The sequence below is a fragment of the Sciurus vulgaris genome (genome assembly GCF_902686455.1).
Source record: "Sciurus vulgaris genome assembly, chromosome: 7".
Lineage (NCBI taxonomy): Eukaryota > Metazoa > Chordata > Mammalia > Rodentia > Sciuridae > Sciurus > Sciurus vulgaris.
Genome location: NC_136467.1, coordinates 126,245,275 through 126,264,175, shown reverse-complemented (window position 1 = coordinate 126,264,175; position 18,901 = coordinate 126,245,275). Strand labels below are relative to the sequence as shown.

Genomic DNA, 18,901 nt, shown 5'->3' with positions numbered 1-18,901 from the left:
CCCAGCCCTGCATCCCTCCTACTCCTCCAGTCCTGGGTTGGGGTGAGGTGGGCATCACCGACTAGGAATTTCATCTGGGAGAATGAGAAGAGTGGGCAATGCTTTCAGGACTCTCTGGCATCCTCTACTCTCCCCAGTGGACCCTTCTGTCCATATCAGCATGAGCCTGGGGTGTGGAATGTTCCACTAGGATGTAAAGAGCTGTAGTTAGGCCTAGCCAACCTTCCCAGGGCTTCCCCAGAGCATATCCCTTGGGAGGAGGGGCTAAGTGCAAGCCCAGGTGAAGTTACTGGGGAAGCCTTGGCCCCACCCCCAGCCTGGCTCCACCCTGGGAACGACCTGTTCAGGGCCCAGATTTCCCAGAGGCTGGCTGCATAGGGGTAGGTCCTCTGAGGTATCTCTGGGGGTTTGGAGGGAGGGCAAGAGGCATTTCTCCCAGTGACCAGGGGGCTGTTAGCAGGTCCCTTAGCAGCTGGATTGTTGTTGGATTTGTGAACCTGTGCCCCTGTATGCCTTGACCTTTCCTAAGAGTCAGTCTCTTCCTGGTAGTGCTTTTGTGTACTTGTCCGATTGGGACTTCATGTTTCTTTGATGGGATTGTTGTTTGAAACTGTACACAGGTATGAGTTTATATCAGCTGTGAGGTGCAATGGGGTAAAGATCTGCAATGAACCCAGGACCTTACTGTGATCATGGCATTGTCTAGGTGTTGGGCAGGTGTGGGGATGTGGAGAGAGGTGGGGCTGACAGGTGGTGCTGAGTGGGGCTGGAATACCTATCACAAGCTCTTCTGTCCCCCCACCTCACCTGTTCACTGCCCAGTCCCTTGTCTATCCAGTCTGCTTTCATCTTTTCATCTTTGTTGACTGTATCTGATTTTCAGTGTGTCTCTCTTTCTCCTCCTGGGAACGTATCTCAGTGTAGAATACTTACCTAGCATGCTCAAGGCCCTGGGTTCAATCCCCTGTACTGCCAAAAACAAAGCAACAAAAGATCAGCCTGCACACAGATGTTACCAGTACTTCTTCCTCTTCCTCCTCCCCACTATCAAACGTGCCCTGGTTCCATTTCTAGCTTCTCTTTGCCAGTGAACAGACCCTCCTGCCCCCACCGGGGCCAGAGCTGGCTGGGCTTTAAGGAAGGCTTGCCCTGAGAAGGACTTCTGAGCCTGCAGCACGGAGTCCAGGGGAACCAGGGTCTGATAATCTACGCTCCAGAGTTCCAGAGAAAACGGGAGTGGGCTGCCAGAGTTGAGGCGAGGAACTGAAAGGAGGGGATAGAGAGAGGAGAGGGCTGGAAGAGGGTGGCCCTCCATCAGGCTCTGGGGCAATATAGGTAGGGCTGTGGAGGACGAGGGCCCCAGAAAGCGCCAGAGGGAAGCAAAGGTTGGTGGTGTGAAAAGAGCGGGTCAGGCTGGACAGGTGAGCCCTGCTCCCTTCCCCCGCTTCTGGGTTCCCGCTGCTGGGCTGGGCGCCGGGCCTGTGGGAACCCGCTCCTTCCCCAGTGCCCTGGGGCTGCTCCCCTCGCCTCTCTCTCCAGGAACCGAGCCCAGAAAAGGGGGAGTAGGGAGGGGCGCCATCCCCTCCTGGGGCCTGCGTGTCGGGGGCCCTGAGCGGGCTGCAGCAGGCCCCCTGGCGGTGCTCATTTGTGGGGAACTCAGGGCGGGGGATGGGCAGGAGCGGGTCTGGGTCCGCAGCGCCGGAGAATGGGCTGCTGGCTAGAACCGGTGGCTGCGGGGATGGCGCTCCTAGGAGGCGATGGCCGATGGGTTACCTGGGGAAGGCCGGGCGCGCGGGGGAATGCGGGGTGGGCGTGGCGGGGCGGAGAGAAGCGCTGGGCCGCTAGGGCTGAGCAGGGCGTGGGAGCCGGGGGGCGACTGGGCCCGGGAGGGGGAAGGGAGGGCGGCGAGCCCAAGCGTGCGGCAAGAAGGCCGAGGGGAGGGAGCGCAGGCGGGAGGAGGAGGGAGGGGAGGCGGCGCCAGGGCCCGAGCCGCCCCAGCTCTGGCTCCTCTCCCCGGAACAGGCCCCCGACAGCTGCTCGCGGGAGCCGCCTCCCGACACCCGAGCCCCGCCGGCGCCTCCCGCTCCCGGCTCCTGGCTCCCTCCGCTCCCCCGCCCCTCGCCCCGCCGCCGAGGAGGCCCTGCTCCGGGCTCGGACGCCTAGTTCTGCGGTTCTGCAGGGAAGAGCGATGAGAGGTAGGGTGAGCGGCGCGAGGACGCCGCCGGCGGGGGGCGAGGGCGGCGCCCCAGGGTGAGGGCCGGCGGGAAACTCCGTCCCTGCCCGCAGCCCCAGTGCTTTGGCTCACTCTCTGAAAACGGAGGAAGCTCCTGACCTCCAAGAAAGTGTCCCAGCATTGGGGAAGCCCTCCTTCTTTACTCATTGTGGCGAAACTGAACCCCGGGAGGACAGGTGCGCATATGTGGCGCCACTGATTCATCTCACCCGTCCCGGGAGAAGCGGCTCGCTCTCCAGCCGGCCAGTCCTGCGGGCATCTACTAACTGATAAGCCTCCACTCAGGCAACTCCCAGTTGGACAGCCTGACCACAGCCCAGCAGGGAGAGGATTGACACCTAACCTACCAGGGACAATCAGCTGGATGGCTGGTTGGTTCTGCCATGAGATGAGGTCACTACCCAGTGAGCAACACTTTCAGAGTCCCACCCTAAGTCCCCAGTCTTCACCTTCCAGGTCCCCTGCTGGTTGGACATTCCTTTCCAGTGTGTCTGGCTGGCACTGGGACTTACTGTGGCTAAAGGGATTGTAGGTGTGTCCAGAATTTAGTGACACTGTTGAGACAGGTGAAAGCAGAATATATGAGGAAATGGAGAAATAGCTCCTTCTTACTGCCACTCTTCCCAGGTTTCCACCTGTCCTCACCCCGTTGACTTCCTTCTGGCTTTGTCACCTATGTATGTAACCAAGGTGTGGGCCCAGTCCTTTCCGGTTCCTGTGCCTGAGGACCTTAGTGTATCTTACATTGTCCTCAGATCATAGGAGCAGGCATCTGCCATTTTGTATTCACAGGTGTCTGAAGGTGACCATTCACTAAGTGCTGGGATTGGACTTTAAAGAATGCCAAGGTGTGGATGGGATGAATGTATGCATGAGTGTTGGTATTTGCCCTGTCTCTGAAAGCCTGTGAGGTGTTGTCTAGGAAACACCCAGAGGTGTGTGTGCTTGGGCTACATTTAGCCCCAGTGTTTACAGCCTGCTCAGTAAGTTTGCATGTGTGTGTACGTGGGTGTCATTGGGGTGGGAGGTAGGGTTTGGGAAAGAAGAGCGAAGGATCTGAGGTAGAGTGTCCTGGCCCCTGGCTTGAAATTGGTTGTAAAGGGGATAGCAATGTGGGTCTTCTGGGTCCATCCTTTGGGTGTCTGACTGGTTCAAGCCAGACCCAGTGGAGAGAGATTTGGGATGTTGGAGGACAGATTGCCCCAGACCTTGCTGTTTCTCCTTGTTTCTCTGCTTGGCCCTGTGCCCTGAGTTTCTGAGCCTGTTTCATTTACCTCTTGCTTTGTGTCTCTGCTCTGTCTCCCCCTGCCTCCTGTCCTCTGCCAGTCTTTGTATCTCTGCCCCAGGCTCCTCTCTGCTGTGTCTGACTCTGATGACTCATCTGGGATAGGCATGAAGGTTACTCTGGGGAACAAGGGCCCTGCTGTTCCCAGAGAGGTGGGGGTGGAAGCAGCACCCAGGAATTCCCAGCCAGTATCCTGGGATTCTGGCAGTTGACTCCCCTGCAACAGGGTGCTGGACTCCCAAGAGACTAATCATGGTGCCTTTTGGTTCCAGGTTCTCCTTTGATAACCAAGTGGCCCCCACAACTCAATCATCCCCTTCAGCTGCTGCTTCATGGCTATGGGGTCTCAGCTGCCTCCTTACATTCCTACCCTAGAGCATTGTGGGAGCAGGTGGAGGAGGACAAAGGATTGGGGGAGTATCCCCCGACTCCTCTTACCTCCTGGGGTGACCTGACTTCCCTGTCATTAGACCCGCCCTCATCTCCAAGGCAGCTCAGCATTTTCCTCAGCCCTGGACTCTTCCTTCAGAAGCAGTTACCTTCAGAAAGTGGGAACTGGGGGATGAGATGTCATGTCCAGCAAGGAAAACTGGGGGCAGGATGCTTTGGACCTGATGGTGGGGGTGGGTTAGGGGTGTGAGAGGTGGCAGTAGGGTCCTTCAGGAATCCAGGGCCTGGAATGATGTGCAGAACTCTGGCAAGGCATAGGTTAAGATAGCTTTTCCTGAAGCTAAGGCAGGGGACTGTGGATACCTAGGTTTGTAAGTAGATGCCAGTTGGAATGGTTTTGGGTAGGATAAGCTACCTGGGTTCCAGGGGAACAAAACAGAGAGATTCTCAAACTTTAGTGGGCACAGATAACCTGGGGTGGTATTAAAATGCAGCAAGTCTCTGGGGCCTGAGGTTCTGCTTTTCTCCTAAGTTCCCAGAAGATGCTGAGGTTGCTGATCTACGGTTCACATTGGGCTTTGAGGACTTCAGAGGACAATGAGATTGGAAAGTGCTGGGGTCCCCCACTTCTCTTAGGTTCTGGGCTTCAAAGTAGGAGGGTTAGCAGGTCCAGGCTTATCTGATGTTTAATTTTATTGTATCCTCAACAAGGTGTTGCCCAATATTTCCTAGATCATCTTTACTTTTATTTATTTACTTACTATTAAGGATTGAATCCAGGAGTACTTAACCATTAAGCCACAACCCCAGCCTTTTTTTTATTTTTTGAGATAGGGTCTTACTAAGTTGCTCACTGTGTTGCTGAGGCTGGCTTTGAATTTGTGATCCTTCTGCCTCAGCCTCCTGAGCCACCGAGATTACAGGTGTTTGCCACTGCACCTGATGTATCTTTGCTTTTTGGAAATCAAAATAATTTTTATTTTGTTTTATTTTATTTTATTTTATTTTGAGATGGGTTGCATTCTTGCTAAGTTGCCTATGCTGGTCTCAAACTCAAGGTCCTCCTACCTCAACTTCCCAAATAGGTGGGATTATAGGCATGTGCCAGAGTACCTGGCTCAAAATGATTTTTATATTCTTTTATATATGTATCACATGACTTTACATAAATGCATAAGTATTATTATATGTTACAAGTTTTAGTAAAATAGTTCTGTCAGCCTATCTTTTTCCCCTTTTTGTTTGCTCTCCCGTCTCTTGCTGCATTCATGTTAACTTGTGTTCTGGTGCATATCGTCTCTACACATACATATAAGTATGTGCACAAACAGGAATTCGTTTTTCATTTCCAGAAGGTAGGATAGCCTTTATACTTCTGTATCTTGTTTTCATGTTCAACCATGGCACAAGGAGATCATACCAAATTAGAAAGTCATTGCTCCTTTGTTACTTTTTATAGCTGCACAGAAACCCACTGAACCTTATTTATTTATTTTTCTCACCAGGTCCCCTGTGGGCATTCACATGGCTTACAGATTTGGGTCCTTACAAAGGTGCCATCATTGTATATCCATTCTTACTTCTGGGGCTTCTCCCACTCCCTTTGATTAGATCCTCAGAAGGGGAACTTGGGATTTCAGGGATGTGAATTTTTAATTATAATGGATACCGCTAGATTGCTTTTTAGCAGTAGATGATGATTCTAAGTTCCTGCCATGTAGCATGGTGGCTCCCTTTCACCACTTTCAAATACCTTGTTATGCTAGGCACAGTGGTGTGCTCTGCAGTCCTGGCCACAGTGGAGGCTGAGGCAAAAGAATTACTTGAGCCTGGGAGTTGGAGAACAATCTAGGCAACATAGCCAGACCCTATATCTGATTTGTAGTTCCCTGACTCTAGTGAATTTCACTATTTAAAGACAAATGTTTGGCTGGGTGTGGTGGTACACACCTGTAATTCCAGTGACAGGAGGCTGAGGCAGGAGGATTGCAAGTTCAAGGTAAACCTCAGGAACTTAATGAGGCCCTAAGCAACTTAATGAGACCCTGAAAATAGAAGTAAAAAGGGCTGAAAATAAAAAGTAAAAAGGACTGTGGCTGTGGCACAGTGGTTAAGTACCCCTGGATTCAATCCCTGGTACCAAAAATAAATAAATAAATAAATAAATAAATAAATAAATAAATAAATAAATAAATAAATAAAACAAAAACAACAAAACACAAATGTTTGTTGGCAATTGGGCTTTTTGCTCTTCTATGAAATAACTATTCAAATTCTTTTGGCATTTCTCTGTTGTGTTGTTTATATACTTTGTTTCTTGTCAATTTGTAAGAGTCCTTTGTTTATTGTAACTATTAACCATTTTTCTATTCTATGCATTGTCAACATTTTTTGAAAATTTGTCGTTTGTCAAAGCCATTGTAAATGGGGTATTTTGTCCTTTATCGATTGGGGGATGGGGCTCTAGGCATGTTGTTTAATGGATCGCTAGTCCACTTTCTTCATGTGTTAAATATGGATAGTAACAGAATCTACCTTATAAAGTGACTGAAGATAAAATTATGGATTCTGTTTAAGGGTTTAGTCCATGTCTGGGACATGGGAGGCATTCTAAAAATAGAGCCAATGCTGTTCAACAGTGACCATTCTTGTCATTTTACTGCTCTTATCCCCAAAGCAGCTATTCTGTCTTTGCTGTTGGCTGTCACTCGGTCCCCCTTATTAACTTACCCTCCTACCCATTTTGTCCCCTGCAGAGATGCTGCCCCCACCCCCTTAGGCCTGAGGGATCAGGAGCTATGGGGCCAGGGGCCCTCTCATCTCTACTGCTGCTGCTACTGCTCTTGGTAGCAACTGGAGATGCTGACATGAAGGGACATTTTGACCCTGGTGAGAAGACTGAATCTTGGGTCACTGAGGGCTTGGGGGCCGGGAGCAAGGAGTTGGGGGTCTTGACCCATCACATGCTGTGTTCATCCAGCCAAGTGCCGCTACGCCCTGGGCATGCAAGACCGCACCATTCCAGACAGTGACATCTCTGTCTCCAGCTCCTGGTCAGACTCCACTGCTGCTCGCCACAGCAGGTACCTGGCACACTTGGGGCTGCTCTGGGGCCTTTGCTTGCCCTTCCAGACCATCTGCCCAAGCTGAGAGGCTTTTGAGAAGTCCATTACCATTGAAATCCCAGTAGTCCAGTGGGAGTAAGTTGTAAATATTAGAGACAGACGCAGACCGACTGCCATATGTTCCCTGTGACCTCCTTCCCCCCTCAGGCTGGAGAGCAGTGACGGGGATGGGGCATGGTGCCCTGCAGGGCCAGTGTTTCCCAAGGAGGAGGAGTACCTGCAGGTGGATCTACGGCGGCTACACCTCGTGGCTCTGGTGGGCACCCAGGGACGCCATGCTGGGGGCCTGGGCAAGGAGTTCTCTCGCAGCTACCGGTTGCGTTACTCCCGGGATGGTCACCGCTGGATGGACTGGAAGGATCGCTGGGGTCAGGAGGTGAGGCTGGTTGGGGCAGTGCCTAAGGGAGGCTGACTCCTTTCTCCTCCAGCCACACTTAAATGGCGCCTGTATACTGATGATGCTTCAGTTATAGTACCTTCAGTCCCATCCTCTCCCCTGAGCATTACCCAGTATTATAAACTGAGAACATCCTGAATCTTGCCAAGTTGGTGTTTGAGCATCTCATACTTATCATTGACTTCCCAGGTGGAATTCCCACATTAAACCTGCTCTTTTGCTGGAGATATAGCTCAGTGGTAGAATACCTGCCTAACACATGCAAGGCCCTGTGTTCAATTCCTGGTACCGCCAAAAAGAAAAGGAAAACAACAACAGCAACCTGCTCTTCCCTAGCTTTCTCAGCTCAAGAAATTGCTCAGTTGCTCAGACTATGAACTAAGATGATATTCCTGATTTTTCTTTCTCTTACCTCCTCCTCAAAGCATCAGCAGGACCAGTCTGTTCTACCTCCATGGCATTTCATGAATCCCATCACTTCTCCCCAGTCAACTATCCTAGGCCAAATGCCATCCCTGTCAGCTTAAATGAATGCAGCAGTCTCCAAACCATTCTGTCTGCTTCTCTGCCCTTTTCTGCCTGAAGTGAAATCTCCACCTTGATGCCACAAACAGTGGAACTTAAAAAATGTAATCAGACACATCACTCCCAGCTCTCAGCCTGCCACTGGTATTCCCCTCTGCCAGAACAAAAGCTAACCTTGGCTGGGCACGGACTTTACCCTGACCTCTCTGGCTGTGCCTCTGCTTCTTGCTCCACCTTGGCCGCACTGCTTTTCTTGCTGTTCCTGGAACAAGCCAGGGCTTATTCCCACATGATCAGGACATTTTTACTTGCTATTCTCTGTGCCAGGCAAGCTCCTCCCCCAGTTGCCCACAGACTCTCCCTGGCTCCATTTTTCTGAGATGTCACCTCGAGAGCCTTTTCTGACCACCTACCTCACTATTCTGTCCCCACACACTGTTTCTTGTTCCTCACAGCTGTTTCTGCTACTGGAATCTCAGTTCTGTGAGGGGAAGGACTGATGTTTACCACTTAGGACATGAGTGACACAAAGTTGGCACTTAGCCAACTTCGCCTGAATGAACAGATGGAATGGGGTGAAGCAAGAGGAGGAAGCTGAGATGGGGTACAGGGCTCCAAGGGACTGGGTAGGATCTAGGAGCAATAGCCTAAGTACCGCAGACAAATGGAGCCAGGCAAGGAGAAGGGGGACTGAGAATGGCATTGGAGGACAGACTGCCATGGCTATGAGAGATGTCAGAGATCTCTGCTGCAGACCCTCATTTTACAAATACTGTCTGCACCCCACAGTACTGTGCTTAGTGTCACCCTTCATGGGTTTTTTAGTGGCCACTGTGGGCTGGGCCAGGAAGCAGCTGATAGCTGGGAATTTAGGATTTGACTTGGAGCCCTTTCTACCCATCCACCCTATTTCCTGGCCCACAGGTGATCTCAGGTAATGAGGACCCTGGGGGAGTGGTGCTGAAGGACCTTGGGCCCCCCATGGTGGCCCGCCTGGTTCGCTTCTACCCCCGGGCTGACCGGGTTATGAGTGTCTGTCTGCGGGTGGAGCTCTATGGCTGCCTCTGGAGGGGTGAGTAGGTCAACCCCCAGACAATCCATTTTTAGTTCTGGGGACTGATGGGTGGGGAATGTGAAGAAAGGCATCCAGGATCCTTTCTCCTGTAGAGAAGCTGTCACTCTGGATGAGGAGGGGACTGGTCAACATTCCCTTCTCCAAGACAGTAGGCCAATGGAGGGATACAAAAAAGGGGCTGAAATTACCCAAGTCTGATACAGGGATAGGAAATGGAGGCTTTGTGCCTCTAATACCCATCCTCCCATCCTACCCCAGATGGACTTCTGTCTTACACAGCCCCTGTGGGGCAAACCATGTACTTATCTGAAGCCGTGCACCTCAACGATTCCACCTACGATGGATATACCGTTGGCGGGTGAGAGAAACGGGCCTTGTAGGACATGGAGCCTGGGGTGGGTAGGAGGCCAGAGTGTGTGTGGGGTTTTGGTAAGTAGTCTGGGCAGCAAAATGGAAGAAATGGGGAGAGGGATCAGTGAGGTGGGGCATCAAGGGACAGAATCAGGAATAAAGGGTAGCAAGATGATTAGTAGCCCATAAATCAGTGAAAATTAGAAAAAACCCTTTGGCTAAGAACATCTTATTGTGGAAATTGTCATAATAAATACACACATCATAGGCTGAATGGTGAGCCTCAGAGGTGGTGCTTTTGTGCAGTGTGTGACCTGCAAAGTATCTGTGCTTGTCTTGGTGGGGTAGGTTGTCAGAGTAGAGAACTGCAAGAAGTTTGGTGCTGTGGGAGTGGAACCAATGGATGGGCTGATCAGGCCACTGGGGTGGATGTGTAAAGCACCTGGGTAGTTGACACCCTCTCCCCTTCCCCTCATCTCCAGGCTGCAGTATGGTGGTCTGGGCCAACTGGCAGATGGTGTGGTAGGGCTGGATGACTTTAGGCAGAGCCAGGAACTGCGAGTTTGGCCAGGCTATGATTATGTGGGATGGAACAACCACAGCTTCCCCAGCGGCTATGTGGAGATGGAGTTTGAGTTTGATCGGCTGAGGGCCTTCCAGGCCATGCAGGTAAGTGAGCTTGCCTCTCTGGGAGGGCTCTGAAGCCAGGGTGGGTCCCAGGGCTTTCCTGGCTCTGACCCTGTGTCCCTCTCCTTTCTCCCCAGGTACACTGTAACAACATGCATACACTGGGAGCACGCCTGCCAGGCGGGGTGGAGTGTCGCTTCAAGCGGGGCCCTGCCATGGCCTGGGAAGGGGAGCCCATGCGCCATGCCCTGGGAGGCAGCCTCGGGGACCCCAGAGCCCGGGCTATCTCCGTGCCCCTGGGCGGCCGTGTGGGTCGCTTTCTGCAGTGCCGCTTCCTCTTTGCTGGGCCTTGGTTACTCTTCAGTGAAATTTCCTTCATCTCTGGTAAGTCCCTGGAGTATGCCCAATCCCCAGTCCCTGAGATTGCCAGCTGACTTATTTCTTAACCTCATAGTACCCCTAGAATATCCATTCTTGGCATCATATGGACCCAACACCCATGAGACTTCTCAACCAGGGGTGGAAATAATTGGAATCTCTTTTCCCCCTTGTTCCCTGCATCTGTCTATCTTTCCTTTATGAGCCCTTCACTCATGACTGATTCTGAGCCAGTCTTTCAGACAGTACTGAAATACTCCTGATACCCATCACCATTCACCTGGGAGGAAGCCGTCCATTTCCTCACAATTCAGTAACTAAGGGGTTAACATCTGCCATAGCCAGGGACTTCCAGGACTCTGTTCCACCATCTGCTCTGACTGACTGGTGCCTGACTGACCAGTGGTGGCCTATATTGTCACCCCTGCTTCTAGGTCTCATGCATACATCTCTCTAGTGGGTCCCCTCCTCATACCCTTCTGATTGCCTCTTCTCTTCCTTTTCCCCAGATGTGGTAAATGACTCCTCTCAGGTTCTGGGGGGCACCTTTGCACCAGCTCCCTGGTGGCCTCCTGGCCCACCTCCCACCAACTTCAGTAGCTTGGGTGAGTAACCTCATACCTGGGATTCCTCCCAGGGGTGCAGACCCTGCCCATCCTTCCTCCCTGAACCTCCATCTCTGGTGGGGTGAGAAGCCTCCAGGAGCTGACCCTACTGCCTCTGCCAGAGCTGGAGCCTCGAGGCCAGCAGCCTGTGGCCAAGGCAGAAGGGAGCCCGACCGCCATCCTCATTGGCTGCCTGGTGGCAATCATCCTGCTGCTGTTGCTTATCATCGCCCTCATGCTCTGGCGGCTGCACTGGCGCAGGCTCCTCAGCAAGGTGGGTGGGGCCGGTGGGATGTGGGTGGAGAAGGTGCTCCCACAGAGCCCCTCACCATCCAGGCACAGGCATGTCAGGGTTCAGCAAGGCTGGCAGGGCAAATTCTAATAGTGTAACTAGAGACCACTTTCAAAGATGTGAACAGGATGCAGGGCACTACAAGGAGTGGGTCACTTTCCCATCCCTGTGGTCCTGTCTGGGTGAGAGGAAGCTGCATTTACCAGATCCTGGAGTGAGTCTGGAGAGGGTGCCTTGAGCTGGGTGGTGGACTTTGGTGCAGGGATATAGGCTGTGGCTGTCCAGCCCTGAGGGAGAGGCTGGGAGAATAAATCCCCTGACCTCATTTTCTTCCTTTAGTCTCTGGTTGGAGTTTTTCTCTCACCAACCCTCACCAGCCAGTGGCAGTCCACACTGGTCAGTCTGTTGGGGCAGAAGTGGTGGGGAAAAAAATGAAGAGTGGAGTGAGAGGGGAAGATGTCTGGGTTCCCCCAAACCCTTGTCTTCTGGGAAAGTTCAGGGTGCTGATACACATTAAGGTTGATAAATATGGGAAATTACTTAAATGCTCTCAAGCTTCAGTTTTTTACCTGTGAAACTGGGCATATGTAGGAGCTCCAACGGTAGGACTATTGTGAGGATAAAGGGGAGAACACAGGAACAGCACTTACGAAGTGCCAGGAAATGTGTGCTAGGCCGTGGCAATGCTTAACATGGTCCGCTCCCTGTAACAAGGCTGAGCGACGGGTATTGGAAGAGGAGCTGACAGTTCATCTCTCTGTTCCTGGGGACACCATCCTCATCAACAACCGCCCAGGTTCCCGAGAGCCACCCCCTTACCAGGAGCCCCGGCCTCGTGGGAATCCACCCCACTCTGCTCCCTGTGTCCCCAGTGGCTCTGGTAAGGCCTACTTTGTTCTAATCCCACCTCCATCCTCTCTGCCTGTTTTCTTATTGTATCCCTCTCCCTCTTCCTCTTTTCTATTCTTTTTTTTTTTTCCCCTTTCTTTCCCAGTTTCGATTAATGTTCTTATTTCTGTGCCCCTAGTCACCTTCTTCATCACTCAATGTCCCAACCACATAATCTCCTCAAGGATTTCCCATCTATTACTCATAATCCCCAGTGGTCTCTTGTCTGTATTATGCACACATTTCTCTATATTCTCTGTTGTATTTTCTCATTGTATCTCCCTGATCCCTTTTCTTTTTCCTAGACTCACTATGTTTAGTTATTCCTTCCATTCATCTATCCATTCATACTATCATCCATTTATCTATATTTATATATCCATTTGTCCATCTATCAAATCATCTATCATCCATCCATTGTCCATCAATCATCTATCCACCAGCTATCCACCACTCTCCAGGTCCTTGTTTTATCCTGTCTGTCTCTTAGTACATTCATTCCCATCAGCCCTGTTCTTGCCCTATTCCAGGTCTCCCTGTCTGTCTAGCCTTGAGTCTCATCCCTTCCCCGTGTCTCCCCCCTCCTTCTCCCGACAGCGTTGCTGCTCTCCAATCCAGCCTACCGCCTCCTTCTGGCCACTTACGCCCGTCCCCCTCGAGGCCCGGGCCCCCCCACACCCGCCTGGGCCAAACCCACCAACACCCAGGGTAAGCCCCTCTGCCCCTGGGCTCCACCAGGCTCCCCATACCTCCACTGGGGCAGGGAGAAGCCCTCACACCTCGCACTCCCTCCTCTCCCCACTGTGGCCTCTCCTGCTCTCCTGAGCTCCCTGGCAGAGAGCTCTTGTGCCCTTCGCTCACCTCTGCTGCTTCTTGCTCCTTTTGAAGGCCTCTCCCTCTAGCCGAGGTGAAGAAATCCTATTGGTCTCAGCTCTTGTCCCTTCCTCCTCTCATACCCTGTCTCTACAGCTCTCCAGAGCTAGAGAGGAGGTTGCTGTGGTGCCCCAGGTTCTCCTGTAACTCCTTTATTCTCCCTTTCTCTAGAGCTGCGAGGAGGGTCTCTCACCCTGGGCGCTTGCCCTCTCCCCCCCATGTGTCCTCTCTTCGCAGTCCCAGAGGTGAAGGCTCACGCCCACCCTTCCTGTCTCTCCTCCTCCCCTCCGTGTTACCTTCTCATTGTGGTTCCTTCCTCAGGGCCAAGAGGGGACAGCTCTGCTTCCCTCCCTGTCTAAAGACAAATTGTTTTGAGGGCTGTAAGAAACTGTTGCCCTCTCCCCTCTCTGTGTGCCCCTGTCTCTGCCTGTCTTTGAGCTTGGTGTGTTGGGTTGTGGGGTTTGGGTAACCATGGCAGGGAAAAGTCAGGCTATAAGCAGCAGGAGAACAGATAAGTGAACAAGAGGGAGCTGGTGGTGAGTGAGACAAGGGTTTGGAAAGTGAAGGAGACTAGATGGCTGGACCTTCCTTTTCTGATTGTGGATAGACGAATCCCTCTTCCAGCCAAGACTCATCTCATGGCCTCTTGGGCTGTGCTAAGAGAGCCCTAGACAGTAAGATATTATAACAGTTTTTGATCAACCATTCCCATTGCCTTAAAAAATTTCCCTAGAGTAGTTAATTCCTATCTCACACCAGTGCTTTCTTTGGTTTGAGGTTGGTGGTTGGAATACTGGGGAGATGCAGGATGTACCCAGTCTTCTCACCCAAATGAAGATATGGCGGCTTGCTTGGGGAGGCTTGGGTGTGAACTGTGGCTCTCGGGCTGATCCTGATGCCTCGTCCTGTCTTCTTTCCCCTCACTCCTCCAGCCTTCAATGGGGATTATATGGAGCCTGAGAAGCCAGGTGCCCCGCTTCTGCCCCCACCTCCCCAGAACAGCGTCCCCCATTATGCCGAGGCTGACATTGTCACCCTGCAGGGCGTTACCGGGGGCAACACCTATGCTGTGCCTGCGCTGCCCCCAGGGGCAGTTGGGGATGGGCCCCCCAGAGTGGATTTCCCTCGGTCCCGGCTCCGCTTCAAGGAGAAGCTTGGCGAGGGCCAGTTTGGGGAGGTAAGGAGGATGCCTGCCTGGCCATCAATACTGTCTGCCCTGACTAGGGGCTTTGATATCATGTCTGCTGGGCCCAAAACTGTACCATGTTACTCCATTTGACTTTGTGACCTTAGTGAACCTGTGACCTTCTAGGAAATGACCTTCTTTCTCCAGGTGCACTTGTGTGAGGTAGAGAACCCTCAAGATCTGGTCAGTCTTGACTTTCCCATCAGTGTACACAAGGGACAGCCCTTGCTGGTAGCTGTCAAGATCCTACGGCCAGATGCTACCAAAAATGCCAGGTGAGTACCAGGGATGCCATCTGAAGAAGGGAGGGGAGGCCAAGAAGAGTAGGGAGCAATGCTGAGAGAACTACGGTACAGACCAACAGAGGACTGGTGTCTGGGGTGAGAGGTTTGTTTGTGTGCTGAGGATGGAGGCACCTTGTCCTTGTGAGCAGGAGGGAAGATGCAGGCCACCCTGTTGGTGCTCCCTCCACCTTCTCCCTGCTTCTCCAGGAATGATTTCTTGAAGGAGGTGAAGATCATGTCACGGCTCAAGGACCCAAACATCATCCGGCTCCTGGGTGTGTGTGTGCAGGATGACCCCCTGTGCATGATTACTGATTACATGGAAAATGGAGACCTGAACCAGTTTCTCAGTGCCCACCAGCTGGAGGACAAGGCAGCCGAAGGGGCCTCCAGGGATGGGGAGGCTGCCCAGGGGCCCACCATCAGGTACCCATGCACCCAGGCAAGGACTTCCTTGAGAACTCCCAAGTGGTTCTCCTCCTCTTCCCGGCTCCAGCCTTGAGGGAAAGAGAGGAGGAGCATGGGGTGGGGAGGCAGGTAGAGGTTCCAGGAGGAACAGGGACCATAGTAATCCAGAAACTTGTCCAGAAAGGCTGGAGATTACTATGAGGGTGGTGAAGGGACTTGGACTCTGCTTTGAATTCCCTCTGCCTCCCTCAGCCTCATTACCCCTGAGCCCAGATGGTGGAACCTAACAAAAAGGAAGCTCCTTGGGGTAGGATGAGCTAGAGAAATTGAATGGGAACCTACACTGGCATAGACATGGGCATTCCTTCTCCTCACTGGGAGCAAAAGTGACGTGGTCCTGGGGGTAGGCTCCCCTTCCTTTCCTGGGCAGGGATGTATGAAGAAGGGAGGAGTCTGGGCCTGACCCCCAGTGACTCCCCATCATTGGCTTCCTTGCTCAGCTACTCGATGCTGTTGCATGTGGCAGCACAGATCGCCTCAGGCATGCGTTATTTGGCTACACTCAACTTTGTACATCGAGACCTGGCCACACGGAACTGCCTGGTTGGGGAAAATTTCACCATCAAAATTGCTGACTTTGGCATGAGCCGAAACCTATATGCTGGAGATTATTATCGTGTGCAGGGTCGGGCAGTGCTGCCCATCCGGTGGATGGCTTGGGAATGCATCCTCATGGTAAGCAACCCGAGGAGAGGCAGGCAGAGGTAGGATGATGGTGGAGGACACCAGCTGACATTCTCAACTCTGTGGTTCCTTTAGTCATTTGCTTTCTCTGGGCTTCAGTCTCCTCATTCATAAAATGAGGGTCTCTCTGGCTCAAGGGACTGGAGAAATGAGGAGCAGCAGTATGATGGGTCCAGGCACAAAGAGCAGTGGATACAGAGGATAGAGTCAGAGTAGCAGAGAGATAAGGGAAGGTAGACAGCTGGAGAGAGAAGAATCTGGGGAAAGATTCAGGATCAGGGGGAAGATGGAGAGAAAGAATAGGTAGAAGAAAGAGAGAACTAGAGCATGGGAGAAGAAGGCAGAGCTCCAAGGAGAGAGGACCAGATTTGTTGGGAAAGGGGCCAGCTAAGGAGAACAGAGCTGGAGGCTGAGAGGGGTCAGGTTGGGTGGCTGTAGGCTTCTGCACAGCTAAGCTGCCTGGTGCCCTTTTCTGCCTTTGCTGCCCTTTCCTTGTGCCAGGGGAAGTTCACAACGGCCAGTGATGTGTGGGCCTTTGGAGTGACCCTTTGGGAGGTGCTGATGCTCTGCAGGGCTCAGCCCTTTGGGCAGCTCACTGACGAGCAAGTCATCGAGAATGCTGGGGAGTTCTTCCGGGACCAGGGACGACAGGTCAGAGCAGGAGGGGAGATGGACTGCAGTGGGGGTGGGGAGGGCTGGAAGGGCAGAGCACATCATCTTGGAGACTGAAGAACCTCTTCCCTGCCTCTCATCCATGCTGCTACAAAACAGGTGTACCTGTTCCGGCCACCTGCCTGCCCACAGGGCCTGTATGAGCTGATGCTTCAGTGCTGGAGCCGGGAGCCTGAGCAGCGACCCCCCTTTTCCCAACTGCATCGGTTCTTGGCAGAGGATGCACTCAACACGGTGTGAATCAACATTCAGCTGCCCACGCCCTCGGGGAGCAATCCAAGGGAAGCCAGTGATACTAAAACAAGAGGAGCCTATGGCATCCCCACTCCACCCGCTTCCAGCTGCCCAGCACCTAAGAGAGGCAGTGTGACAGCAGGTGGGCTAGGCCTGCCCAGGGAGCTGATAACTCCATTTTCACTGGACATAAGCTCATGTCCACATCCTGTTCCTCCTTCCATCTCCCTAGAAGCTCCTGCCACCCACCCAACTGGCCCTGTGGATGGGATCCTCTCTGACTTCTTCCATCATCCTTTGGGGAAGGGTGGAGGCAAATGCAGGGCAGACACTGGACGTGGCTTATTGGAATACCTGGGCCCCACTGGATAACACTGGTTCCTGGGGAGGTGGCTATGCCCCCAGCCTCTCTCTTCCTGTCACACACTGGACCCCACTGGTTGAGAATTTAGGGGGTAGAAAGGACAAGAAGGGAAGAAAACTGTTCCCTCATGCCTACCCCCTGGAACTGTTCTCAGCTTTGGCTTCCTCCTCCTCCATCCCCAACACAGTGGACCTGGAGATTCCCTACTACCCACCTGCCACCTGTGCTATAGCTAGAACTTCTCTAAACCTGTACATTTCTGTGGAGTAAATTGGGATTAGGGGAAAAGAGGGAGCAATGGCCTTTGGCCTGGGATTGGACATCTCTGTCTTAGCTGCCAAAATGTTTTTCTATAATCACTTGGGGTTTGTTACATTTATTGGGGGGAGAGACACAGATTTTTTACACTAATATATGGATTTAGCTTGAGCAACTATTAATTCGCCTGCACTAGGCAGGTAATAATAAAGGTGAGTTTCCACAGCTGTGAGTGGGTTTCTTGGGGATAAAATCTTACCTTCCTGTCCACTACTCCCAACCCATTTCCTGTCTTTCTCCTCCTCTTTCTCCCTAGTCCATTTCACCACACCCATCCTACTTTGTCCAGCACAGTTGTCTGGTTCCATATAATCCAGCACCTTGCCATGGACTGCATGAGACTACATGAATGGTATGAACTCAGGAAACTTTGTCCAGTCAGGAGGGTGCTCTGCAGGAGGTCTTGGGGGAATCTCACTCAGGCCAGGGATTCTGAGCCATGTTTTGTGCCAAGAGCCCTGTTGGCAGTCTGGAGAGGTCTTTTGACCCTTCCTCAGAATTATGTTTTTTTCTCCCTAGTAATGGAGCTTGAACTCAGGGCCTTGTGCATGCTAGGCAAGTGCTCTACTACTGAGCTATATTCCCCAGCCCTTTTTATTTTGCGATAGGTCCCACTAATTTACCCGTGCTGGCCTTGAACTTGTGATCTTCCTAGTTCAGCCTCCAGAGTAGCTGGAATTAGAGGTGTGTGCCACTGCACCCTGAAGGATTATGTTATGTATGTTGTTTGGTACTGGGATTGAATCCACAGGTGCTTAACTACTGAGGCCACATCCCCAGCCCTTTAATTTTTTTTTTTTTTTTTTTTACATTTTGAGATGAGGTCTCGCTAAGTTGCTTAGGGACTTGCCAAATTGCTGAGGCTGGACTCAAACTTGCAATCCTTCTGCTTCAGGCTCCTGAGATGCTGGGATTACAGGCATGCATCACCAAACCCGGTTCTAGGATTCTCATAAAATATGGAGGATTACAAAATTGAAGGATTACCAATTGACATACTTTGCCAAAATGTTAAAAAAGTATGATGTAGTAACAAATATGCTTCTTTTTAATTTATTTAATAACAAGGTCTAGCAGAAGGTACAGTAACTACTGACATTTTCCAAACAGTAATGAACATAAGCAGTTTTGGAAATTCTGATGCTACTGGGGGTTTGCTCATATTTATAATTAGGGAAATGCTAATTTTTAGTTAGATGTTGAGGTTAATAAAAATAAAGGTGTAATTTCTTTTTCTTGCTCAGATTCTAGGCTCCCCCCCTTTTACCTGAGGGTCTGGAAGGTGAGATCCCCTAAGCTGACCAAAAATGTTTGAATGAGTGTGAACTGTTTAGACAGAAGACAGAACCATGAGCCTAAATGATCTGAGGCCTGGAAGGATGAGATCAGCCACAACTCCAAAGAAAGCATTTAAGGAGGAGTTTGAATTTGGTTGGAAAGCAAGCAATCAGTTCCAGGTATTGGATGAGGCAGACCCGTCTAGATAGCAGTTCATGTGAAGTAAGACTCCTTGATATTCACAAAATAAGCCAAATGGATAATGAGGATAACAATAAGGATAATTTAATCTGAGATTGAATTAATAGACTCAGGGTCCTAGCCACAAATCTAATAATCCTGGAAAAACCTACACAGGTGGGCTGGGGT

At 51.6% G+C, this 18,901-nt stretch overlaps 1 protein-coding gene across 5 annotated transcripts; it reads left to right on the top strand.

The window, feature by feature from the left end:
* Positions 1 to 347: 347 nt before the first annotated feature.
* On the top strand, positions 348 to 17,112 carry DDR1 (discoidin domain receptor tyrosine kinase 1). 5 transcript variants are annotated; one of them, XM_079147889.1, is made up of 19 exons: positions 354 to 380; positions 2,023 to 2,195; positions 6,665 to 6,797; positions 6,889 to 6,991; positions 7,181 to 7,409; positions 8,880 to 9,027; positions 9,289 to 9,388; positions 9,864 to 10,050; positions 10,146 to 10,392; positions 10,896 to 10,991; positions 11,114 to 11,265; positions 11,998 to 12,163; positions 12,769 to 12,879; positions 13,977 to 14,221; positions 14,378 to 14,505; positions 14,722 to 14,940; positions 15,423 to 15,657; positions 16,168 to 16,317; positions 16,438 to 17,112. In XM_079147889.1, the coding sequence occupies exons 3-19, from the start codon at positions 6,707 to 6,709 to the stop codon at positions 16,576 to 16,578; spliced, it is 2,748 nt and encodes a 915-aa protein (XP_079004015.1). In that variant the 5' UTR covers positions 354 to 380; positions 2,023 to 2,195; positions 6,665 to 6,706; the 3' UTR covers positions 16,579 to 17,112. The 5 variants fall into 5 exon arrangements, with proteins under 5 accessions (XP_079004017.1, XP_079004015.1, XP_079004018.1 ...); XM_079147888.1 differs by lacking the exon at positions 354 to 380 and adding an exon at positions 3,026 to 3,081 and having other exon boundaries at positions 2,059 to 2,195; XM_079147890.1 differs by lacking the exons at positions 354 to 380; positions 2,023 to 2,195 and adding exons at positions 2,905 to 2,923; positions 3,026 to 3,081.
* The last annotated feature ends 1,789 nt before the right edge of the window (positions 17,113 to 18,901 follow it).